General features: G+C 32.5%; 1 protein-coding gene across 2 annotated transcripts; it reads right to left on the bottom strand.

Moving 5' to 3' along the window:
• Nucleotides 1–672: 672 nt before the first annotated feature.
• Nucleotides 673–27,787, bottom strand: LOC148629834 (RB1-inducible coiled-coil protein 1-like). Of its 2 annotated transcripts, none has more exons than XM_088558177.1 (26): nucleotides 27,637–27,787; nucleotides 26,947–27,060; nucleotides 26,361–26,463; nucleotides 23,940–24,066; nucleotides 22,790–22,871; nucleotides 21,811–21,896; nucleotides 21,371–21,486; nucleotides 21,037–21,123; nucleotides 20,479–20,629; nucleotides 19,948–20,175; nucleotides 17,539–17,723; nucleotides 16,593–16,779; nucleotides 13,555–13,636; nucleotides 12,885–12,943; nucleotides 12,411–12,511; nucleotides 9,623–11,849; nucleotides 8,925–9,044; nucleotides 8,556–8,664; nucleotides 7,721–7,814; nucleotides 6,918–7,031; nucleotides 6,351–6,393; nucleotides 5,756–5,803; nucleotides 5,410–5,471; nucleotides 3,910–4,037; nucleotides 2,885–2,955; nucleotides 673–2,419 (listed from the first exon to the last, which is right to left on the bottom strand). In XM_088558177.1, exons 3-26 carry the CDS (start codon nucleotides 26,426–26,428, stop codon nucleotides 2,306–2,308), a joined length of 4,689 nt encoding a protein of 1,562 aa, XP_088414303.1. In that variant the 5' UTR covers nucleotides 26,429–26,463; nucleotides 26,947–27,060; nucleotides 27,637–27,787; the 3' UTR covers nucleotides 673–2,305. The 2 variants fall into 2 exon arrangements, with proteins under 2 accessions (XP_088414303.1, XP_088414309.1); XM_088558183.1 differs by lacking the exon at nucleotides 27,637–27,787 and adding an exon at nucleotides 27,387–27,409.
• Nucleotides 27,788–27,852: the final 65 nt, after the last annotated feature.

Below are 27,852 nucleotides of genomic sequence, written 5' to 3'. Positions count from 1 at the left end.
GACGGATCAAAAATCGCCATATTCTATGCATAATATCCCAAGGAACATTCATACAAAGTTTGGTTCCAATTGGTCAAGTAGTGTCAGAGGAGGAGATTTTTTAAAGAAATAACATCAAAAATAACAACAAAAAACGGACAAAAAAGGGCAATAACTCCAACATGGCCAAACAGATAAAAATGAAAATTTGACCACAGATTGATCTCATCATGCTGAACATTTTTACCCCGTCAGAATTTGGCTAAACCTAACCATTTTCAGGGGCTGCTCTGGCGTCCAATATTCTGTTGCCAGAAAAAATTGCCAGCTGCCATTTTATGTCGCCAATTTTCAGAAATTAGAGCCAGGGGGTGCCAAAAAAAAAAAATTACACTTTTTTAAAAAAATATGACAGTATTAAGTCCACTGATGAATTATCTTTGTCAATTCATCAAAATAACCTCTCCAATCATGACAAACATGTACCCAAGATTCACTCTCAATGCATGTATAAAGCAGGTTTTTAGCTCTAGTCTGTCACTTTCATATGCATAAAATAATAAAGTGCTACTCCAGAAACAGGTATTTTATTTCTATCAAGGACTTTATATTACTATTCTCATATAGTCTCTGATTTTAAAGCATGTTCACCTTTGTCCTTTATGGTCTAATTTATCTTACAATATAATTTGATTTTTTTTATTATTTTTAACAAACTTGATTCTTTTTTCCAAGTGATAAAATTTCTAGCAAACTACATTTTGTACCATGGACCATTAATTGTGTCCCTGTTTAATTATTTTGATATCTGAATAGTTTTGTTTTGTTTGTTGGGGTTAAACGTCCGAGCAGCAATATTTCATCTATATTCAGACGATGAACATGAAATTGATGATAAAATGAACATGAAATAATGATGAAATGAAAAAGGGATGGGACACAAGGGCAATGGGGTCGATAAATTTTGATTGCCACTGGAAAAAGGGGGGATGGGTAAGGTTGGGCAATTTAGCCTCCTGCGCAAAGGTTCCTGCTCCTATCGAATACCACAGCAGGGTTCTTTAACGTGCGAGGAACGTGGCATCTTTCCCAACATGGTGCACCACTATGGTTTGCAGTCAGGTTTTCCGTATTATAGCCTGACAACCCCAGCATGCAACACGCCAGGGCTACCCCATTCCATCACCTGGGGCACACATCTCAGTTGCTCTGTGGGCAGAGCGCCTAGCCCCCGGCTAGGTTTCTGAGCACTATTTAGTCGCCTTATACGACAAGCTTAGCGCTGCTGCAGGCCTATTCTTTTAACACCCGGACCTGCACGGGGCGATATCTGAATAGTATTTCCTTAATTAGATTTTGGGAATCCCCATTCTATTTGTTTACCGATTTTCCCACCAAAAAGTCACATGGCAAAAGTGTAAACAAATGTCATCCATTTTCTTCCATCAATTCTTTCATTTCTAAGTGTTTAGACACTTCCTGATGGGATAATCATTGTTAATTGGATTTAATTTATTTTTGGAGATATATGCAAAAAACTACTGTCTGACCATTATGTTCTATTTTCAGTAACGGCTGCCATGTTCTTCAATGGATCAAAAATCCCAACAACAGTTTAATGCATGATACCCAAAGGAACATTCATATCAAGTTTGGTTCAAATTGGTCAAGTAGTTTCAGAGGAGAAGAGTTTTGAAAAAATGGTTAATGACGACGGATGACGATGGACGTCAAGTGATGGCAATAGCTAACATGGCCTTTGGCAGGTGAGCTAAAAATGCCATCTAAATCACAGATATTGCCAAAAAATCAAGTGTTCACATATTAACATTATGTCAAGTTTTAATATAGCACATGCAAGCTTTGCTATGTAAACTCTGAATCATGTCAAGTGACCTATTAATTGACTTAAAGACAGAAACCGTGACAGTTTGATATGAACTGTACCAATAGGGTTATAAAAGAAACCATGTTTTTCTAACAAGAAAATGAGCCCACTAAAGAAGAAAAAAAATTAAATTGGTTAAAGATAATATTTACATTCTATTTGGACCAAAAGACAATATCCCACAAAGAGCTTAATAGTGGCTCAATCTGCTTACAACAGACATTAACAAAACAATTATCCCTTTATCCTCTAACTACACCACTTCATCCCACTGTAAATATCACATTTAGCCTGATTTAATAAAGCACTTTGATTATGTATCAATGAGAAGAAGCTATAACACTGTACAAGTTTGCTTCTTAATACAAAAAAAAAGTCATAAAATAAATATCATGTTTATGAACACTTGATAAAAAAAACACTAAAACCGAGCAGTCGTCAGGATGATCCAGATGCTGTATCAGACTTTTTTGCTGAAGTTTCCCTACTCCATTGTTTGGCCTTTACTCTGTAAAACTTGGTCCCCAAAGGAACTTTGAATCTATTCTGTGCCTGAAAGTAAATTTAAGCATTTCAAAATCTATCAGATGATTTTCAAATAGTTTACAATAAAGGTCTTAGTTGTAACTTGTATATTTTCTTTTCATTTTTGTTTTTTAAGCAGACTTATCTCTATTTAAACTTTTCATCTGTTTATAAATATTTTCATGAATGGCCAATATCCAAAAGCATTTATTTGACCACTGAAAGTAGTTTAAGAGATTAAAAGATATTGATAATTCAAACCTACAAACCCTAAATGGCCAATGTACATGTTACTGAGATGAAAATATTAAAAACCCTATTTAATGGGTGCAGAAAAACCACAGAAAAATAAAATCAACATGTCATAACTCCCAATAAACCATAATCCCTAATATCAATTCATTTCTTCCTTTTGTGGTAAGGAATCTGATAGTCCAATTTTTCTAGTTTTTCTATTGTTATTACATGGGAATTTTTATATCTTATAATTACTTTTTTAGCTTGGCAGTATTCCTTGTCAGTTATCTCTGCTAAAACCCAGGATTTTCTGTTCTCACCGGGAGCTGAAAAAAATTTAGCAAATGAAATGAAAACAAATAATATACTTGAAATATAATGATATACTTGTTAAGAACTGGCAAATTCAAAGCCAAATTACAGATACTGTATTCTTTACAAAAAAAATAAGAAAATAAATTTCAAAGGTACATGTAACAGCTTTAAAATGGTCTTCATATAATAAACAGCTGTATTTAACAACAATGACCACACCCTTTTGTTACAGTATTTACAGTCCAATAATGCAGAAACTATTAATCAAGTAAAGAACCTTAGTGAGCGCACTCACATACATCAGCGTCCCCATGTTGGATACTCAAGTAAATTTGTAAGAGAAATATGTTTAGAAGGACCCCATTAAAAAAAGGAATAAGAGTGTTTTTTAGGCTTCAGACCTTTATCTTCTTACTAAATTCTGTTACTCAGAATGGTAGTTTCAAACTCCAGACTGTGAATTCTTTGAGTTCTAGTTAATCCAAAGTAAATATCATCATATTGGATCAAAATGTACACGTGACCTGCAACTTACCATGGTGAACTTATATACCAAAAAGCATGTCATAATCTGCAAGCATTTAGAAAAAAAAAGTCCAAAAAACTGTTATTTCTGTGATTTTAGTTAAGTTCAAGGCCTGTAATTTTGGTAAAAATCATTGGAGTGGAACCAACTACAAAGTTGTCCTGTAACTTATCATGGTGAAGTTATATTCCAAAAATCAAGTCAATATCTGCAAGTGTTTAGAAAAAAAGTCCCGAAAACTGATGATGGACTGACGGATGGGTCAAAAACATTATACCCTTCGCACCTTCTTTGCGTGGGGTATAATAATGGAGGTGAACTTCCTTCTACGAAGACTTCTGAACTAATAGATGATTGAAATCCTTCCAGACAATGTAACTGTTCAACTTGTGGATATACAGCAGTATACCATAAGTAGGTTGAAGTGAGTTAATCTTACCTGGCTCTAGGCCAAGTGGTTGTACACAGTCACTGTGTAGGAAATGTAAAGTGCTGCCTATGGTGAACACTACATACTGATCATGTCGTTCATCGAGACAGAACAGGGCTAGGTCACCAACATTACAACTATAAAAATATATTATCAAGCACTTTAATCATCAAATTGGTTCCTATAAAAAGATATCTAAATACTGCTGAGGAGGATCAAAACTTCATTACAAGAATGCATAATCATACCAACAAATAGCTTTAAAAGAACTTCACAGATAAAAATCTTAGCAATTATTATGTTACTACATATACAACAATTTTCCTATTAAAAAAGCAAATAAAGAAAAGAGAGGGAAAAAAACTTTTAAGTTACATGAGTTACTTCTCTATGAAATTAAGCATGCTAAAACAGGTATGTTGTGAAGAATTACAATTTTTAAAATAAATCTACATATACAATTTTGGGCATTTATTAAATTAAAATAAATGAATACTGTATTTTTCCGTGTATTATGCAAATTCATGTATACCGTGCATCCCCTCCTTGGCAATGGAGATCGACCAAAATAGTAAGTTTCCGTGTAAAACGCACACTGGGAAGTGAGGAAAAAATAGCTGAAGACCACACTGAGTTGAAAGGACTCCACTTAATTCCATGAAATGCATATCCTTATATCATTAACCTTTTAATTAAAAGTATTTTTTATGTTTCCCTGCATTTGCCAGCCATTTATTGATTAAAATACTGCAATGTATTGGATCCATTCAAGGGGTCAGCTAAAATCTTTACATTTCCTGTTCATATGTAAATTAGGTATTTCACTAAACAACAGCATCATATCCGACCGTTTCCAAAAAAAAGATGTATAAATTTACCCAGCTTGTGTATTGATATTTGACATCTGGAAACTGTTCATCAAGCGGATTAAAGATTAGTGACAATTGTTTCCACCTTTTAAATTGATCCTTTGTTTTTTTTTATAATTATATGACAATGGGCCCAAGGATAGGTTGGCACTCCCGGTATTGTGTATTTAACGCTCTACTGTACACAAGTGAAGAAGTTATAATTAGGACGGCGTGTGTTTAAAGAAAAATTAGAAGCCTGTCTAGTTTTTTTTGTACAAACTTTGGAATGCAAAAAAACGGCATTGATGGATAAAACAACTATTAAATAGCAGTAAAACTTTATTCGTTTATTTCACATAAAACTGTTCTTAAAAATTCAAAATGGTTTGATGTTGTCTTGCGTTGATGATTTCCGTTCTGGTTCCCAAAAATTATGTCTCCAGAAAAAAATCTAGAAACTCATTGTTTTGAAGTATACCGAGCACCCCCATCCTGGAACAAAGAATAAATTGAAAAAAATTACCTGGTACACACGGAAGAATACAGTAAGCTTCATATAAATGAAATGTATATAGAAACAGAATGCAGGGAGACCAATTCATAAAAAACACAGTGAATAGGAAATTTAAAAAAGACCATAATATTGCATAGAAAATACCTTGTAATAGATACTTTATCCTGAACAACAGTTCTCATACTGGCTGTCATTGTCAGGTCAGACTAAAAAACAAAACATTAAAATCTAAACATTCCACAAATTATACATCTACTGTTCTTTAATGAAAGGGCAGCTTTTAAGTGCGTCAATAATTTTTAGTGCAAAATCTCCAAATTACACTTACTGTGTACATTTATTCATTATCATTTAAAGGTAAGCACATTTTATCTCCAATGGGCAAATGATGTTTTGTAAACATTTTATTTAAAAAGGGATCCTTTCTGACTTGCTCGGTATTCTGATCTAGCACATCTTATTCCTTTACTATATAGCCAATATAACTCACCAGTTTCTGTTGCATCCTGGCAAGTTCTTCATCTTTCTGTTTGACTTCCTGCAAACAATTTCAACTACTGTTAATCTAATACTAATGCAATATAACCAAGCACTAAATCAATTGTAAAACATTGGAAAATGCATCGTATTCAACACTTTAAAACTCTTCACTGAAATTTAACTTCATTTTTAACAGTTTATATTATGATGAACATGTGCATCACTATCAAGTTCTGTAAAGATCTTTCAATGGCAAGTCTTAGGATTGATCCAATGAACAAAAAATATATCTGTTTTTTCTTTCTATTCTTTCATTTTTATAACTAAGGCATTAACATTAAGTAAATGTAACCTTAATAATAAATGCTAGCAAACAGACCAAGAATTGTATGTGAAGACAAAAAAAATGATATCCATGTTACCAAATGGACACTAAATATATGAACATACTGAACAGTTCAGATAAGTTGACATTCAAATTACATGGACAAAAGGATTGACATAGGAATGCTTATGACCCCATCCAACAGCTCTCACAATAAACCGGCTATTAACTTTTTTTTAAAGTGAAACTAAACCTATTGATTGTAATTCATATCACAAACCTCTTCTAAAAGTGAAAGTTTGGTCCTGGATTCTTCAACAGAACTGAAATCAAAGAATGTGAGTTTTACATTTTACTTTCAGGAACAAACCTTTAACAATTACTGTATACAGATCCATAGTAAGGTCAGATGCAACTTTTTTATAAATATATAAATAGATCTTAATTAAACCAATAAATGGCCCATAAGGGACATAATCACATATAAATATATAATACAACAGTTCCATAATGATTATTACATATATATATGCTAAAGCACATCAAAAATAGAGATAAGAGACCCCAAAACAAACTAAAAATAAATTGGCATGAAACCTATGTTCATTATGTGATCAATTTGATGATTAAAACAGTTTGATTCTAATTTACATAATACCTAATACATATCAATAAAATGCAACCTTTCTAACCAAATCAAATACATACTTACAGTAACCACAGGTTCAAATATTGACCTAGATTAAAACTATAAGAGAAGGGAGGAGTGGATATCAAAAGTTAGGCTAAGGCTTCCAACCCCTAGTATAACCACATTTGAATATCAATCTAATGAAAGCGCATATACCTGATTTCCATGACAGAAGGAGCTGATGATACAGACATGGACTGAATCTGTTGTTGATGTTGTAATTGTTGTTTTAACATAGCAATTTCATCTTCAAAAGATCTTTTACAAGCTCTGAAAACAAAGATACAATAACAAGGGTTAAAGTTCTTTTCTATAAAATAATCATCAATGCCACCTTTCTTTATGAAATGCTAATCATTTTTTAACATTTTATCATGACATGATATTTTTTCACACAAGTGATGCCTAAGTGATGTCGCCATGAGCAGAAATTTATATTATGTCAATTGCAAAAATATCACAGTAATAAAAGTCATTTGTTCCTACATTAAGATGGAACTATACTTAAGTAGAGTCTTTCTAAAAATCAGACAGAAGATGATTCATGCATGTCAAAAACCCACTGAATTCAGTTTTATTTCTTGTTTAGAAACAGTTACTGATCACATAACCAGTCTTAGTTTTTCATTTGGTTGTTGTGCTTTCGAGACAAATATTATACAGATTTGCAAGAGATATCGTTTTTATTTGACTTGATTTAAATCATTTTTAATGGGAGATGAATGTATAATTTTCTGAAAAGTGCAGATCTGAATGCAGAAAAGGTTGTTGTTATGTAATAATAGAGCATATGTAGACTGAAAAAGAATCGGTTTGTTTGGTGGGTTTTTCTTTGCCATGAATCACTTTACCATTGGCAGTGTCTGAATTTATGAGGACAGGTACTTAGATATTTCAAAACTCTAAATCTTAATAACTATTTTGAAAGCAATGAAATTGTTTCTCAAAGTTAATCTTACCCAAATTCTCTTTCTTTGTCACTGAGGTGAGCAAGTGCACGAGTTTTAATATCTTCAATCTTATTTTTCTCCTCTGTCAATTTATCAATTGAATCTGAAAATATTCCCAACCAAATTCGATTACAGAATTTAACCTTTCCATACAAACAGCCTGTATTTACCTACATTGTAAACAACATAATATCAAGTAGAAAGAAATGCAATAAACATCAAAACCCATATCTTTAAAGAAGCAACTGAATTCAAAAATATTTATATATTTCATCTTTTCTGGTTAAACATTATTTAAGCTAGAATTCAAAATTTGTATAATTGATCCGACTGTATGCTGCTGATATACCAAATAGGTTAAATATGTGCCTGGTGCTATTTGTGGCGTATTTTAGCAGACAGCATAAAAATGCGAAATTAAATTCTGCAGACTATTTATTATTGGCTTCAGTACTCAATGCACAATTAGCATTAAATTTAAAAATGCTAATTTTTTTTTGTATGCCCTTTTGCTTCAAATTCATAAATTTTTACACCTGGCCAAAATAACCCGCCATTAGATAAATGTAGGAAACTAGTATCAATTATATACTTTTACTTGCAAGTTCACAATTGCAGACCACTTTCAAACAGTATGCATAATCATTGTTTATCTGATCAAAAATACCTGATCAAGTGAAAACTATCTTCAGTTTGCATCTATCAAATTTATATAAAATTACCATAAAATTATAGACCATTATAGAAAACCTTTGATAGTTAGCTAACCCATAATATATAGTGAAACTTATTCTTTATCAATCGGAATTCTTACAACCATTTTTTTATGATGAAAACATAATACCTCGGGCTGCTTTAAGTCTTTCCTGGTCCTCTGACTGCTTTTCCCTAAGCTCTGTTATGATTGCATCCTTTCCACTGCTCACCTTGTTAACTGCTTCATTGAAAGACACCTTATAGAAATATAAAAGATTATTCTCTCAATTTTATTGCTTTTATAAGAACTAGTGATGTTTCAAATATTTCTTTAAATTGTAAGAGCCATAGCAAAAGACACTTTATACACCAAATATTTTGCATTTACACCAATTTTACTGAAATTATAGAAAGAACTTTTTTCATTCTTGCATTTAATGGATTTTACAATACCATGAAATAATCACTTAATCTAAAATATAAGTTTATTCATGTTCAATTATGTCGAACTCAATACCTGTCTTTCTGCTATGAGGCTGGTTTTCAAAGACAAACATGAATCCTCTTTGTCTTTCTCCAGTCTAGTTATCAAATCATTTATTTCCTTTTGGTGTTTCTCTTGCATTTCTTGAATCATCTAAAGAACGAAAATTACACATACATAACACAAAAATACCAAATTCATAAAGAAACTAAACTTCACTATGTTGTACAAGTGTTCAAGGAGTAATCTCTCACCAGTAGCATTATAGAACAAAACACAAAAAAATAGATAACCTTTTCTTGTCAATAAATGCTTCATGTTGATACCAACAAGAGCAACACGAAATGTGGCATCCTCAGTAAAGGTTCTGAATTTGTTGTCTTGAAATTTGACCTACACATTTAAAAATCAAAAGGTTTTAGATCTTTTATAAAGTTAAGTTAAAATCCATCGAAGATGTTGTTTCAAGTGATAACAAGGGTGATCAAGATCAGGTGATAGACAAATGGAAGGCTTTCCCTTTGCAACTTCAATGGCAAGAGGATTTTTGTACTGGTATATAAAAACAGGAAATAATTATTTCATTGTACAACATGTGTATCAAGTTTCAAGACAATGAAACATACTTGGTGCCATAGTAACATATCAAAAGTTCAAACATTCATTGGTTAAAAAAAAAAAAATAAGTAAATAGATATAATATTATTCAATATGAAATTGACACTACCCACCTTCTGTGTTGAATCATCAACAATCTGACTTTGTTGATCTTTTGTTTCTGTAACATCTGTCTGAGCATGGGTTTCTACAATGTCTAAGGATGTCTGAACACCCTTCTCCTCTACCTCAGTAGAACAAACTCCTACAACTCCAACCCAGCTATCAGTCTGCATCTCAACCTGTATCACTTCCCTAAGGTCAGTCTGAGTTGTACCAAATGATGTATTCTGCTGGTCTGTCTGAATTTCTGTCGATTTGAATATTGTTTCTGTCTGTGTGTCCACATCTGTACCTTGCCATTCTGTCTGACAATGGCTGTCCATCAAACTAACTTCAGGTTCTGTCTGAAGAGAAGCAGACACATGTGATGGTACCTCTGTCTGAATGGCACATTCCATTTGGACAATTTTCTCTGTTTGAATTTCCTGAACATTGAACTTACGTCCAGTGTAAACTAGAAGCTGACCTGCTAAATCTTGTTTACATTTATTGAACTCTTCAGTCAATTTCATCAAGTCTTTACTGTGTCGATTTTCAAGTTCTTTCAATTTTTCAATCTGCATATTTTCTAAAGAAAGTTTTTCACTTTCATATTTCTGTTGAACTCCTAACAATGTTTTATCAAACTCAATACTTAACTCTTCTCTGACTCTCTCTACCTCTGTTTCCTTTTTCTTTGTCATATCTGCTTTAACTTCATCTAACTTAGTGTCAAAAGATTTCTGAATGTCATTTCTTATTTCTTTTTCACGCAGTGAATTTTTCTCTCTTTCTTTTGTTATCTTTTCATTGAATTCCTCTGTCAGTATCTGTTTTATGCTGTCCTTTTCAGATTGATACTCAGTGGCCAGTGTTTCCTCCAATTTAACTTTGCTCTTCTCAGCTGCAGCCAAGTCTTTGATTAACTGTTCAGACTTTGTTTCATGTCCTTTGACTTCTAACTCCAGCTGGCATACTTGTACCTCAAAGTCTGATCTGATTTTGTCTAATTCCACCTCCATTTCTAGAGAATGTTGTTTAGATAGCTCCTGTAATTCTCCTTTTAGATTAGTTTCCATTTCTTCATACTTTATCTCCATTTCTTTTAATTTTTCACTAAACTCTGATCCAGATAATTCAATATGCTCTTTCAAATTTTTAATTTCAGTCTCTAATTCATTTTTTTCTAATTTTTCTGATCGTAATGTCTGAGTTAAATCTGCAATTTGTTTTTCAAGAGTTCCAGATTTCTGTTGTACTTTCTCATGTTCAACATTAAAGTTTTGTTTTGTTTCAGTCAGTAAAACTTCCATTTGTAAATTCTGTTTTTGGAGATCAGATAACTCCTTTTGGAAATTTTCCTCCAAAGCATTATGCATGACTTTTAAATTAAGTTCATATGCTTGAAGGACCTGTTTCATTTTATCTTTTGTCATTTCAAATTCACCGGTAAGATTTTCCCGATCTTGTTTAATACTTGCTCCATAATCTTTACACCTCTGTCTTAATTCAGACAAAAAATTAGAAACCATTTCTTTCATGGACTGAAGTTTCCATTCTGAAAGCTTTAATTTTCCTTTGACAGTTTTTAATTCTGAATCAACACTTTGTTCACGAGGTTTAGTTGACTTATCAACAGACTTAGTACTAGGTGGTGTCCCACCTATAGAAGATGGCATAGAATCTTCAATATAGAAGTCTGCAGTTGTAAACTCTTGTGAAGTTTCCATGTCCGGGGAAGTACACAGAGCTATTGATTTTTTCTTCCCTGACTGTGAGCTTTCTGTACTCCTATCATGTGATGATATTTCACTCTCTGTAGACTTGATTTGATCACCTGATGAAGAAGATGTTCCAGAAGCCTCTCCAGTAGCAGATGAAGCAGCTGTTCTATTAACCTCATCTTTATGAACTGAAGTCAAAGTACTTTGTGAAATTTTTTTGCGACTCACTTCCTGCATTTCTTTTGTGAGTTCCTCTGAAAGACTTTTGGGCATTATAAACTCAGTTTTTTCAGTTGGACTTGTCACACCAATATCAGATTTAGTTAACAAGTTAGAAGTAAGTTCACTGCTTGCTACTTGATCCCCAAGTGAAAGTTCTGCTCGCTCAGCAGTATAAAAACGATCCTCAAAGCTGTGGATAATTTCAATTTCTGATGTGGTTAATGAGGATGGTTTTGGTATTTTCGGTTTGGTTTGAGTGACAGTAGGTAATTCAATGTGACTTTTTATCACTCTACTATTATCAGAAGTAACTCTGCAATAGTAAAAGGAAATAAATGTTTACAAATAGGGTGAAAATAAACAACTGCTTTTTCCTAAAAAAAAGTTATTTATACTTTGTAACTGTAACTTTTGGTTAGTGTTGGTGTCATAAGGATAGATTGATTTATTGAATGAGGTTTATCATTGCAGATATTTCATGCATTTCAGGATGAGAATTGACTAATCAAACAGATTCTGCATTGTACTAGTCCAACATACTGAACTGGATTTTTATTGTGCTAGCTCAAAGAAGTAACAGCCTGACGGGAGGTATGTCACATATTTTCTAAATACAAGCCAACCAGCCATCACTCTACATATTGCATGCTTGTTTCAGAAGCAGTGACTACCATTTTAAAGTCCTTGGTTTTACTTAGCCAGGGATTGAACCACAATCTCCCTCAATACAAGGGCAGTGGTTTTTGTCCAACACACATATATTTTTTTCCTTCATGCTTAAACAGTTTTTACCATGCAATTTAACGAAGGGAGAATATGCTTAACAAAAAAAAACAACAACAAAACAAACAATTCATAATTTAATTTTACTTACACCAACTTATCAGCAAGTTCAGGGACGGAGGTTTTTAACATTTCTAGATCATCCTCGGTAATTTCAGGAAGATGCTGGTCAACAGCTGCAGGGGGATCCATCTAAACAATTTTGAAAATAAGGAATTAGACTGACACATTCTGCCAATTCAAAAATTATAATCCCTAATGGTAAATCTAATATAACTATACTTTTATGTAACTTCATACTTAATAATTTGGGAATCTTTAATTTTAAGCATAATCTAATTAAAAAAACTGAGTTAAAATTTAATCAAAAACTTTTCTATGTGATTCACAATATAACACACAGAAGATTCTAATATTCATATTAAACTTTGTCTACTTTTGCTACCCTTATTTTGTGTTAAAAATTATTTGAATCAATTACTTATCCCAGAATTCACCAACAACTGAATTTAGACTGCAATCTTGTTGATGTTATTACTGTTCATGTTCAAACAAGAATACTTACAGCAAAAGTTGAAGAAAATGGTTCCAATCCAGAGAACAAAGTATGCAAGAAATGACGACCTTCAAACAAAATTCAAGAGAATCAAATTATGCAAATAAATAAATCAATCTTCTGAAAAAAAGGTTACTACATAAGTATTATTACTAGATAATTCCAAATATTTTTAAGAAGATTCTCTTGGAGATGAGAAAAATCAAGTCAAAAGTGATGAATTAAAAAACAGTTATAAGAAGTGAAAATCCAAGTACAAATTTCAATTACATGTTAATGTATATATACAGGGATTGAATTTCAGAATTTTTTTCACTAGCTAAAATTAGCAAGTACTGAAAATTTACACTCGCTAAATTTAAGAATTCCACTAGCAAATTTTAGCAAGTAGAAATAATTACTACTAGCAAAATTGAATTTCAACTTGTATTCAGCAAGTATTTCCCCTTAAATTTGATCACTGATATAGAAAGTGCATGTGGTTAAATGCTTAAAAAAATCAATGTCATGAAGACGGTTTACATTGCAAGTACAGATTAAAATAAACAAAGCATATAGAAAAATTAACAACAACCTTTTTAAAAGAGTAGTGATGCTCTTTTTTACTACAGGTTTGAAAAATGTACACTGATGTTGTATTATCAAAGTTTTAATTATCATTTTAAATACATGTACATACCAACATGATTCAGAAAAGCCTCTCTCCTTTTATACTCTTCAGAATGTATCTGTGTTGATTCATCTGCTATACTGGAGGCCCACTAAATCATAGAAACATTCTTAGAAATACTGAGCTAGACATGGATAAATAGGAACTGCCTTTATCGCAGTAATGTATACTACATCTGAACTTTGTGAAAATTCATCTAAAATACCGTTTTCACGTTTTATAAAATATTTTGGATTTAAATTTTTTCTTAACATGAAGTCAAACACATCTTCTTGTGCTGTATGTAACTAGCTCCTACACCAAACTAATTTTCATCTATCATTTTTTTTCAAAACCAGACTTTTGAAAACTTGGATTATAAGATAACAGATCCTTGTGCTGACAAAAAATTAATTGATTACAATGTAAACCGAGTAAGACAATAGATATAAATTTTTACACATACATGTAGTATCACATAAATATGTACACAAATATAATAAATTTGATCAAGTCTAACATTACTAACAACTATAACAACCTAAATCTGTAATAAGTTCACTGTGTGATACACCTCTCTGTAACAACTATAACATCCTAAATCTGTAATAAGTTCACTGAGTGATACACCTCTCTGTAACAACTATAACAATCTAGATCTGTCAGAAGTTCACTGAGTGATACACCTCTCTGTAACAACTATAACAACCTAAATCTGTAATAAGTTCACTGAGTGATACACCTCTCTGTAACAACTATAACAATCTACATCTGTCAGAAGTTCACTGAGTGATACACCTCTCTGCAACAACTATAACATCCTAAATCTGTAATAAGTTCACTGAGCGATACACCCCTCTGTAACAACTATAACAACCTAAATCTGTAATAAGTTCACTGAGTGATACACCCCTCTGTAACAACTATAACAACCTAAATCTGTAATAAGTTCACTGAGTGATACACCTCTCTGTAACAACTATAACAATCTACATCTGTCAGAAGTTCACTGAGTGATACACCTCTCTGTAACAACTATAACAACCTAAATCTGTCAGAAGTTCACTGAGTGATACACCTCTCTGTAACAACTATAAAATCTAGATCTGTCAGAAGTTCACTGAGTGATACACCTCTCTGCAACAACTATAACAACCTAAATCTGTAATAAGTTCACTGAGTGATACACCTCTCTGCAACAACTATAAAATCTAGATCTGTCAGAAGTTCACTGAGTGATACACCCCTCTGTAACAACTATAACAATCTAAATCTGTAATAAGTTCACTGAGTGATACACCTCTCTGCAACAACTATAAAATCTAGATCTGTCAGAAGTTCACTGAGTGATACACCTCTCTGTAACAACTATAACATCCTACATCTGTAATAAGTTCACTGAGTGATACACCTCTCTGTAACAACTATAACAATCTAAATCTGTAATAAGTTCACTGACTGATACACCCCTCTGTAACAACTATAACAACCTAAATCTGTAATAAGTTCACTGAGTGATACACCTCTCTGTAACAACAATAACATCCTACATCTGTAATAAGTTCACTGAGTGATACACCCCTCTGTAACAACTATAACAACCTAAATCTGTAATAAGTTCACTGAGTGATACACCCCTCTGTAACAACTATAACAACCTAAATCTGTAATAAGTTCACTGAGTGATACACCCCTCTGTAACAACTATAACATCCTACATCTGTAATAAGTTCACTGAGTGATACACCCCTCTGTAACAACTATAACAACCTAAATCTGTAATAAGTTCACTGAGTGATACACCTCTCTGTAACAACAATAACATCCTACATCTGTAATAAGTTCACTGTGTGATACACCTCTCTGTAACAACTATAACAACCTAAATCTGTAATAAGTTCACTGTGTGATACACCCCTCTGTAACAACTATAACATCTAGATCTGTCAGAAGTTCACTGAGTGATACACCCCTCTGTAACAACTATAACATCCTACATCTGTAATAAGTTCACTGAGTGATACACCCCTCTGTAACAACTATAACAACCTAAATCTGTAATAAGTTCACTGAGTGATACACCTCTCTGTAACAACTATAACATCCTACATCTGTAATAAGTTCACTGAGTGATACACCTCTCTGTAACAACTATAACAATCTAGATCTGTCAGAAGTTGACTGAGTGATACACCTCTCTGCAACAACTATAACAATCTAGATCTGTAATAAGTTCACTGAGTGATACACCTCTCTGCAACAACTATAAAATCTAGATCTGTCAGAAGTTCACTGAGTGATACACCTCTCTGCAACAACTATAAAATCTAGATCTGTCAGAAGTTCACTGAGTGATACACCTCTCTGCAACAACTATAAAATCTAGATCTGTCAGAAGTTCACTGAGTGATACACCTCTCTGCAACAACTATAAAATCTAGATCTGTCAGAAGTTCACTGAGTGATACAGCTCTCTGCAACAACTATAACAACCTAAATCTGTAATAAGTTCACTGAGTGATACACCCCTCTGTAACAACTATAAAATCTAGATCTGTCAGAAGTTCACTGAGTGATACACCTCTCTGCAACAACTATAACAATCTAGATCTGTCAGAAGTTCACTGAGTGATACACCTCTCTGCAACAACTATAAAATCTAGATCTGTCAGAAGTTCACTGAGTGATACACCTCTCTGTAACAACTATAACAATCTAGACCTGTAAGAAGTTCACTGAGTGATACACCTCTCTGTAACTATAAAAATCTAGATCTGTAACAAGTTCACTAAGTGATACACCTCTCTGAATAATATAAACTAACTTTCAGAGCATCCACAATGATTATCATGCTTTATCCACATCTACATAAATACCTACAAATTAATTTTAAATAAAATCCATTGTTCATTTCAGGAAGAGATGGTCAGATGAACAGACATGGTGATTGCTGAATAATTCCCCACCCAACTTTGCTTAAGGGTGTAATATTGTATTGGTTCAAAGATAAACAGTGCTGCTTTGTATATATCTGTAAGAACAGATTATCTCTTGGTGTCTATCCCTACCTCAGAGAATGTACCAGAGAACTTTCTCCTCCTAACAACCTCTACCACTAGCTGAGCATAGATATCAGGGGCATCATGTATCTGTTTGAGTACCTCTAACCTCTTCCTCAACCTCTTTAGATTCTCATGATAGATGATTAATTTACCATCTACATCACAGATTCTCTTTTCAACCAACATTACCCATCTACAAATAAATCAGAAAGGTTTTGTACCTTAGTACATGTATAAATCAAAAAGGTTTTGTACTTTACTACATGTATAAATCAGAAAGGTTTTGTACCTTACTACATGTATAAATCAGACAGGTTTTGTACCTTACTACATGTATAAATATTGAAAGCAGCATATAAAATCAAATTAAGAAATGAATTCTAATCTCATCATTAAATTTTTCCAAAATTTTAGGTATACATTATACTGGTATTTATACATGAACCACAATTGTTCTACATGAAAATGAGTAAATAAATGCACTGACAATAAATATATAATTATTGATGAAATACGATAACTAATTGAACATAACACATTCCATCGAATTTCCTTCCTTTGCATGAACTACCTGTTTATAGAGGCCCATTAGTGGGATGGAACAGTACTAGACATGTCATATAAAAAATAATTTTGATAAAAAAAAATAATAAGGATAGTTTAAAGATAATAACAGTGTATTGACAACAAACAAAACGACAACATGCGCATTATGGCACAAATCTGATAAAATACTCAGAAAAGCATCATTTTTTTACCCTGTTAGTAAGCTTCTGAAATTGGTAGTAACACTGTTATTGTCTGAACATTTCCATCTTCATATTTATCAAAGCATAGAAATCCAGTGTTTACTACAAGGTAAAACTTCCCAGGATACTCATTTCTGAATTACATACCAACCTTATGATATCATTTCTTTTTTCTAATGGTACAAAGTTCTATGTTTACATACCTTAGTCTCGCATGAAGATTGACTGCTAACTCCTCTTTGGCCATTTTGCATTTCTTTTTAGTTTCCTGTATTTTCTTGTGGTTCTGAACCATGACAAGCAATTGCTTTTTATGACTAGAACATAGATCTGGTAATATTGACTTGTCTTTTAGTGTGCTGACTCGGTTCTGGTTCTGTACAAAACCCTGAAATATAAACCAAAATTTCAATAAAAAAAACAAAAACTAGAAGAACTGATAGGTTCTGTGAAATTAAAAATTGAATTTGTGTTAGATATTTTTTTTTTAAAAAGAGAACAGTACAAGTTCATTTTACATACAAAAGATGTCATAGTTAAAGTTTAATGACGAAAATATGAATCTGTTTATCATGACCTTTAAAATTAAATATCGTTTAATCTGGAAATGGTTCTAAGAATCTGAAGACCCCAACAAACACAGTTAAAAAAATATGTTTTTCTATAGACATCAAAACTATTACAAATCTTATCAGGCATCCAAAAGTTTCATTATGTACATCAAAGTTTATAAAGTAAAAGTGCCTTTTAACATGAACATGGAGAAAAGCAGAATTGATATAAGACAAAATGTACAGCCTGTTTTATGGCTACATAACAAATTATAAAATTATTCTGCCCAGTCCAGGATAGAGAAATTATTCTGTCCAGTATAGAAAAAAATATTTTATCCAGTATGGAGAAAATATTCTGTCCAGTATTGAGAAATTATTCTGTCCAGTATAGAAAAAATTATTCTGTCCAGTATAGAGAAATTATTCTGTCCAATGTAGAGAAATTTTTCCATTCAGTATTGAGAAATACTGTAAACCAACTAATATTCGTGAGTGATTTATTTTCACAACTTTCACAGAATTATCGCAAAAATAACAAAAAAGCATACTTATGCACTATCTTTATTTTATAAAAAAACACAAAATTAGCCAACAACAGCAATATGCGATAGAAAGTAGTTTCGAATATCAGGGGTTTCATTAATCTTTCAGGCAGGAGGTACTTTACAGAAAGTAGGAGGTACCAAATAAATTCGGCAAAGGGTCTGGGGCCGCTTAACGCCCTCAGTGGGTCCCGGAAGCTCCTGGATATTAGCCTTTTTGAGATTTAAATTTTGACTTGAATCTGCAATATTTGCTTCAGTTTTGTTTAAAATATACGAATTTGAAATCAAGATATATGATGGATCTAATTTAGTCTCAAAACCCTGAAATCCAGGAGCTCCCCATGATTCCCATCAGATTCATTTCTAGACTAATGTTGATAAACTTTCTTGACTGTTTAATACTATGACATTTTATATGAAATTTTGATAAATGTCATATTTTGTTCTTAGGCTTTTATTTACTTGTTACAAAATTTGAACACTAACACATGCAAATAAAATCATAGAAACAAAACTAAACATTTATTAAATGAAATTCCATAATATGTGGTGTTTCCTAGTGCTGATTAAATTATTTTCATAATGAAACTTTGTTGTTGTTTTTTGCCTAATTATTACTGTGACATGTAGAGCAATTGCATGTGTCTTATTGTGAAATGTTGGTCTAAAAATCATAGTCTGATAAGAAATTCTTTGCTTCTGAAAAAGAACAAGGCTGGCGGTTTTAGTTTGGTTGACTTTTAGACAGACAGAATTTTTTAAACATTACAATGTATTTATTTTCTATTATTATCTATAGCAGTGTTGAATCTCGGATCCAATATTTTTTATATTCTTGTGAGCAAAGGCCAGACATGTCCTTCTCAAACTTAAACTTAAACTTGTGTTGACTTGTTGTCAATACTAAAAATTCCTTCTCTCGTCTGCACAAATCTTAACAAATATCAGGACAAATGACGGGTATGGGGCAATTCCAAATACGAATGGCATTTTTTTACACGTTTTCATAGAATCTTCACCTGTGTTTAGCTTTTTGTTAAGCACAAAATAATCGGTGATTGCTTTGACAGTGTTAAGTCACCACAGACACTGTACATTAAATCATCGTAGGTTAAAGCGCTTTACCAATTAGATTCGATGCGGACCTTGACGAAGACACAAATATAACCAATAATAAACACTAAAGATTGCGATTTTGGAGACATAGCCTACAGACAGATGAATCTATTTACTAAATTTTTCCTTGTGATTTTTTTTGCTTTTATTTTATTCTGCCGGTACCAGACACTACCGTAGCCGGGTAAAAGTACCGGGTACTGGCTCTTAATGAAAGCACTGGAATATAAGTTGGTTTACAGTAACTCTGTCCATTAAAGAAAAAAATATTCTGTCCAGTAGAGAGAAATTATTCTGTCCAGTATAGGCAAATGTGGCAATACAGGACATTACAAGTAGCACTGTTAACTCCAATTTCTATTATTAGTGTGAATATAACCATATTGTTTATAATCACCTGAGCCATATCTCCTTGTTCTTGGACAACTTTAGCAGCAGAGCTCAGTATCTGATCCAAACCATACAATCTGTCTTCAATTCCTTTCACTTCCTTCATGCTTGGATTGTCTACTTGTACAAACATATCCTGGACATCTTTATTCAGGGTTGTTAAGACTCTTTCATCAAGTTGTTCTGTGGCTTTGATACATTTAACAACCATGTCATGGAGACTGTGAGAGGGATCCTAGTCAATAAACAAATAAAATTTGAAATGTTTTTTTTTCCTTTCAAAAATATAATCAAACTTTCATATTACTCTCAGCAAAAACAATAAATATTTTAGTTTAGCACATCAAAACAATACCTTAAATGCAGTTTAACAAAATCAAAATTTTAATTTTTAACAACTTGAAAACAGGATCCACATTCCAATATCTAATACAGGGTTATATTCAGAATACCTAAAAAAAATCCTTGCATTTTAAATATGTTCATCTTAAATCAGTTTTACAAATTCCAGGCAATGACATGATTTATATAGACCAACCTGAGAACTAATCCAATCAAAGAGACTCTTACTGGATGTAGATGAGCCTGATGATGAAGATGATGATGATTTGTCGTAGAGTTCAGTAGACTGTTGAAGGAGACAGGGTAATACAGGTATTTTAGATAAAAGTTGTAGAGAATGTTCCACACTGAAATGTACGAGATAAACAATTAAATGTTAGGACATTATAAAAAGAGACTACACTTACAATTATTTCCTTCTTTTTCTTCAAATATTTTTGATGCAGAAACATAGTATTATATATCAAAGGTACAACACATTATTTTCTGCAAAAAAAACTTTCACATCTAAGAAACAATTACTTTATTAAAAATCTTATGTTTGAACTGCTTGCTGTAGCCAAGTTAATAAAAGATTTACATTATTATTTGATCTTGATGTCTTAGAATGATACTGCCTGAATCTTTTCAATCTTGCTTCTTCTAAGTTATCTGATACTTGTAACATAAAACTGATATAAAATATATATATAATGAGTCTTTCACATATAATATAAACACACTTTACTTACAAATTTAGTGCAAGACACCTTACCTTGACAATGTTTTCAGATAATCATCTCTAGGTATGAGATATTCATTATATGAATCAGTAAATATTTCTGATCGATGACGAAGGGCACTGAAACAATGAAACAAATGTGTTCTGAATTAAGTAATATCAAGTGAAGTGTCAAAATTTCAAATGTAGCAATGTATTAAAATATAAGCAGACATGCTTTGAATACCACATCATGGTACTGATTTTGTCTGTGGCTTGCCAAGAATTATTATTTTTAAGATTAGACTGGATTTTTAAAGTGACTCTAAATCTAAATCTATGGTGCCTCTATAGTGGATGGAGATATGTGGCCCTACTTGCAATTTACCTGGTAATATCTTCTAGGTTAGCCACCACAGCTGCCCAGCCCTGTTGCTGTAAATGTTGATCATGGACCAGTTGTTTACAGGCTTTTATTTCTTCTTTATCCACCTCATGGATTTGCTACAACACATATAATTCAATTAAAATATAGGACAGCTACAAAACTGAAAACATTTTTTTGTATTTGTATGCAGTTGGGAAGTGATTGTTTGAACTTTTAGGCAAACGCAGTGTGCTTTACAGGAAGTTTCACATATTTACGTTGATAGAGACATCAGCAATATAATGATATAGTGGTGCATTTTCAACAGTCAAATGTTATTAAGTTCCTTGGCAGGGTCTATTTAACTAAGTTACTATAAATATGATGGTGACTCTCCATCTATAGCCTACGATGTTTTGACAGAATCATACACAATAATGATAATTTTAGTAAAAACTTACCAGTGCTAGTTGAGCTCTAGAAACTACAGTACCATATGCTGGAGGCATCAGAAGAGAGCCTTCAACTTGGCTTTGGATATCCACATCTATAAAGTACATAATATATCTTTAATAATTATACTCTGGTTTTAAACATACATGTATTTATTGTTTATAATTTTACAGAGTAATTATGAATTAATATCATTTTAGGAAGCAAAGAACTTGTATGTATACAGATTCAATGTTTGATTCAAACACTCAGTGAAAGCTGACTTGACTGAAGTTAGCTGACCATTTACCTAAAGCAATGATTGTAGGAAGTCCTTTCTGATCTGACTGAAGTGAGCTGACCATTTATCTAAAGCAATGATTGTAGGAAGTCCTTTCTGACCTGACTGAAGTAAACTGACCATCTATCTAAAGCAGTGATTGTAGGGAGTCCTTTCTGACCTGACTGAAGTAAGCTGACTTCCTATCTAAAGGAATAATTTTAGGAAGTCCTTTCTGACCTGATTGAATTAAGCTGGCCAGTTATCTAAAGCAATGATTGTAGGGAGTCCTTTCTGACTTGACTGAATTTAGCTGACCATTTATCTAAAGCAATGATTGTAGGAAGTCCTTTCTGACCTAACTGAAGTTAGCTGACCATTTATCTAAAGCAATGATTGTAGGAAGTCTTTTCTGACCTGACTGAAGTAAGCTGGCCAGTTATCTAAAGCAATGATTGTAGGGAGTCCTTTCTGACTTGACTGAAGTAAGCTGACCGGTTATCTCAAGCAATGATTTTAGGAAATTCTTTCTGACTTAACTAAAACTAGCTGACCATCTTTCTGAAGCAATTATTATAGAAAGTCTTCTCTTATCAACCACTTTACATTTGAATCTCTGCTTACAGTTTCCTGTCTTCAATTTTGCAGTCTGCCATTATGAAGTGGTTCTTTCAATATAGTTTTTATTGTAAATTCATCCTTAAAATACTAATGCTTAATTAACATACCTGAACCATAATGTACACTGGGAGATGGTGGGTGTTGTGCCTCTATTGTACTCTTACTAAACAGGAATATTGGATTTGTATCCTGAAAATGACAGGAAGTAATGTTTGAACATTTCATCAATATACATGTGCATATATTTTTAATTGTTGGCATTGAAAGAATGAACTCCAAACTAGGCTAATGTACAGATGTTCAGATATTTTCGAATGTAAATACTGTCTAAACAGTGATCAACCCCTTTTCAATCTGAATTAGTAATAATAGTGCCAGGTTTATTTCATTCTTACTGGCAGAAAACAAAGAAACAGCAAGGTTCAACATAGGATTTACAATCTGAGTATCGAACTACACATATCAGCACAAACCCAGAAGTAGTTTGTGACAATCAACAAAAAATGATGGGCATGGTTCCTACTGGCCCTTAATTCTTAACTGTCAAAGTCATAGCCTAAAAAACAACATTCTTTTTGGGGTAAAAAACTTTATCTTGAAATCTAAAACAGATCCATTCACTTATACTCAAATTATTGTGTGGTAATCAACTGTCTATATATGATAATGACAACATTATTATGGTATTACACAACTTTATGTTCTGTTCATGTATGCATTGCATTTTATTAAACTGAACATGTGTATGGTATAATTTTTTTTCATTTTTTAATCAGACACAGGACTTGAAATTTTTCATAGAACTTAGATCACTTTATAGGCCTACTTTTCAAAATTAAAGAAACATTTTCAGCATCTGTTTATTATCATCAGCTTTTCTTTGTAATCTTCTTTAGTTATCATAAATATGATATGACATATCTTGATATGACTTTGTCTCAAATCCTGAAATGCCAAGAAACCAGGAAAATGTTTGCTACATGTATGACTTAAGTTCCTTTATAATAACAGTAACAATCCCAAAACTGATCCCAGTTTGACTTTGGTGGCATGCAACTTTGTAGTACAATTTCATTGAGATCCGTAATACGCAGGTTAAATACTACATCCTGAAGTTTTAGAAAATGTTTGCTCCTTGCCCTTTTTGGTCCATATTCCTCAAGGATAGGGTTAAAAGCCAAAATATCAATCAAAACCACCTCGATGTAAACACAATACAGATACTATCTTTTCATTAAATGGGGTTGAAATACATACAGTTCCAGCATGGTATTTGCCAACTACTGCTGCAGGATCAAGACTTTCTCCGCCACTTATCAGTAACACTTGTTTCTCCTCAGGTATGGGGTATTCCATGGCAATGGCATGCTGTAAATTAGCCACACTGAAATAATGGACAAAATTCAATAAATGAGTCTTAGTTATCTGGCAGAATGTTGAAACAACTATTACATTATATGGTTGTGACATACTTTATAGAACCAGATTTTACAAGGCCAACAACCTAAGATGAAAATGGCAAAATTGGAAGTAAATAGGACTTGTAAGTCTCATAAAAATATATTAATATCAATAAAAACCTTTTATATGTACCAACAACAACAAAAAATATAATGCTTAAGTGTCAGTTTTTGTAAGAATAAGGCAAAATGGAAAAAATCAGAAACAAGCATGTCAAAACCCCACTAATCTGACAATATAATTTCACTCAAAGATGCCTTTTCTATTTGAAAGACCATTATTTGATCTCTACATCACTGGATTTGCTCATAATTTCTTCAATAGAATGTAAAAAAAATGAGCTTTTTGACATTGTTATCTTCCCTTGAAATGTTCTATTCAAAGCATTTCCATGAAACTATAACTCAATCTAATAAAATTATACGGAAAATCTTGTCTGTTTATCCTGATTCTGATGGTGCGAATAGCCAAATTAAACTATTCATACAATGTTTCACTCACGGCCTGATTCATACCAGGACTGACACTTAACTATTCCTAACTTTTAAAATGTTTCGTAACAACATAAAATTGAAAATTCTGATAACTATGCATCATATGTACATGTAAGTACTTGGAAGTAGCTAACTATTTACTTACAAATCAGTCTTGAATGCTTTCAACAGTAGAAGTGCCCGATCAAAAATAAATTGGGAAGACTTACTGGTACAGGCACTCTATACAGTAAAAATCCATCTCATTGGACTCCAATTAATCCATATACACAAAATGGATTTAGAAAAAAGCTTAATAACTCATAATTTTTAGTCTATAATGCAGCACTCATATTCAATAGAAATATTTACTAGTTGAGAAAGTGGTATGGAATCAAATATATTCTGGACACAAGTTTGTCACTAAAAAACCACAGGAAATTGACTTAGAGGTCACAGTTCAAGGTCTAAAGCCACTTTCCATGGTATGCGACACATCATCTTTAGGTGATCTACATACATGCCACATATCAAAACCCCACATCAAAAGACAAAAAAGGTACAGCTCCAACAAAAAACAGGAACTTGACATTAAGGTCAAGTTCAAGCTCAGAGGCCACTTTCCTTTGTACAAGACACATCATCTTTAGGTGATCCAGCCACACATCAAATATCAAAAGCCTACATCAAAACCAAAAAAGTTGCAGCCTGCACATAAGTTTGTATTTTAGTAATGGCAACCATATTTTCTGACGGAAACAAAATCCCCACATCAGTTCTATGTAGAACATCCTAAGGAACATTCTTACTAAGTTTGGTTCTTACTGGTCCAGTAGTTTGAAAGGGAAAAAATGTCAAAAAAGGCAATTACTCAATCATAATTTAACTGAGTAGAATGAAAATTAAGGTAGAGATAGATCTCATCATGCTGAACACTTTTACCCTATGTTAGAATTTGGCTAAACTTGAGGGTTTTGGAGATATACACGAAAAATTCTGACTCCTTTGTTCTATTTTTAGTAACAGTGGCCATGTTTTGTTGCCATATTAAAATTCCTAAATCAGTTCTATGCAGAATACCCTAAATAACATTCATACCAATTTTGGTTCTGACTGGACTAATAGTTTAGGAGGAGAAAATTTTATACAAGAATAATATCAAAAATAGGGATAATACATTGAAAAAGGACAATTAACTCCAACACGGCTTAACAACTTTACACAAAAATTTGACCACAGATAGATCTCATCATGCTGAACTCTTTTACTCTGTCAAAATTTAGCTAAACCAAACAGTTTTGGAGATATATACGCAAAAAATTTCTGTCTGACCCCCTATGTAACAGCAGACATGTTTTTCAACAGATGAAAAATTCCCACATCAGTTCTATGCAGAATACCCCAAGTAACATTCATTCGAAGTTTGCTCCGGACTAGTCAAGTAGTTTCAGATGAGAAGAGTTTTGAAAGATTGTTCAACAAAGACAACGCCTATGGACGCCAAGTGATGGCAATAGCTAACATGGCCTTCGGTTAGGTAAGCTAAAAATTAATCTCAAAAACAAAATTAAATTTTAAAGTATCAATGCACAATCAATGTCGTAAAAATTAGTGGAAATTCTTTATAGAAATTTTTATTCTTTCTTTTCCTTTATCTTCATTTTTTAATATCTTACAACATTCAGTTGAAAATATGTAAACTTTATTTAAGTTTTACTAGATGAACTGACACACTGACTCATACCTGCTCATGGCCAACTTCATGTCAAAGGTCATCATGGTGCCAGTATCTACATGGAACACATACAACATGGTGGCAGCTTTGGTTCAATCCTCCAATTTCCTATCTGAATAACAGAACAAAATGATCACATAGTACAATGAAGCTCTTAATTGTACTACAAGTGCCACTGAAACAAAGTTTCTATCACTGAAAATAATTGGGTCATTATCATATTGATTAACTTCTTTTGCAAAGTGTTTCATTAAGAACTTTTTCACATTCAGTTCCATTCCGGAGAAGTTGATCATCAACTATATTGAGGTCAACTGGGGTCAGCAGGCATAAGATCAGGTGACATTGCAATGGATGCCAAGGGAACAGAAACTTAATTCTATTACTGTCAGGATTAGTTAAATAATACATATATTATAGAAGCATTTCCGATATTTTAGCGTTCAGAGAACTATTACTGTTCTTGTTGCCATTGAATTTGATATCCTTTTTATGTCTAGTATAAAACCTTAAACCAGTTTCCACCACATTTGGCATAAATGGTGAATGTGAAAGTCATCTATGGTCCTATATGTATAACAGTCATGTAACTTACAAGTACTGCTGTCTTGAGTATGGAATTATGATGTTGTCCATCTGATTAGAACTCCACATTCTACTTGAAGATAAATCCATCATTTTGGCAATAGCATATTTGCCTCCATCATTCCTGCAGTTCAAATGAAAAAAAAAACAATCATGATGGCAGAAATGATTATCAGGTAAGTAAAATATCTTTGATGCAGTAAACTTCATGGATTTCCAAACTTCTGTATATTAACCTTGCACTGGCTTGTTCAATTATGTAATCCAAGAAAGGTCATGGTACACAACAATTAAATAAATTAGATCACTACTGTTCTTTTAAAAAATAAAATAAATCTGATCACTACTGTTCTTTTCAAAACAGAATTTGTTCAAAAAGTATACATCCATGAAATTAAGTTTTCAGAAAATCAAATGATAACAAAAGGAATATGCCACCAACGGACATACTCCATAAAATACTCTTCCGACTGCTGCAATGTCAAAATATAGCACATTTTACACATCATAGTTAACTATATTTTTTAAATGTATTACATGAAAACTCATCGTTTAAAATAAATATACTAATGACATCATTTTTACAAATAGATTCAATGTTTTGGTTCGTGGTCTTTGTTTACGTTTTCATTTGGACATAACGGATGTGAAAATATACGAAATGTTAAAGACTGTTGTTTCATCGATAATTATACTTTACCTAAATCACCAAGTTTAACACGATCGCCATAGTTTGTTGTCATTTACACCATTGTGATGACTTTATCAAACTAATTTTGTATGGAATAAAATACTATATTCAGCTGATGTTTACAAATATGTCAACGCAAGAGATCGCTTCTAAGGGAAGTAACTCATGTTAATAAATTATTTTCCTTTCCCGCGGATTTTTCAATTCGTGTTAATTTTTTTTAAA

This window comes from Perna viridis, chromosome 1 (genome assembly GCF_037379345.1).
Source record: "Perna viridis isolate PV_CMFRI_1.1 ecotype Kerala chromosome 1, ASM3737934v1, whole genome shotgun sequence".
In the NCBI taxonomy this organism is placed as follows: domain Eukaryota; kingdom Metazoa; phylum Mollusca; class Bivalvia; order Mytilida; family Mytilidae; genus Perna; species Perna viridis.
The sequence above is the reverse complement of the archived record's forward strand: the minus strand, read 5'-3'. Positions and strand labels throughout refer to the sequence as shown.

Coding starts and splice junctions, on each gene's coding strand:
- LOC148629834 (XM_088558177.1), bottom strand. CDS start 26,428: ATGTTGTATGTGTTCCATGTAGATACTGGCACCATGATGACCTTTGAC. Junction 12,944..13,554: donor GGCTTTTCTGAATCATGTTG/GTATGTACATGT, acceptor TTTTGTTTGAAG/GTCGTCATTTCTTGCATACT. Junction 5,472..5,755: donor CCAGGATGCAACAGAAACTG/GTGAGTTATATT, acceptor TTTGTTTTTTAG/TCTGACCTGACAATGACAGC.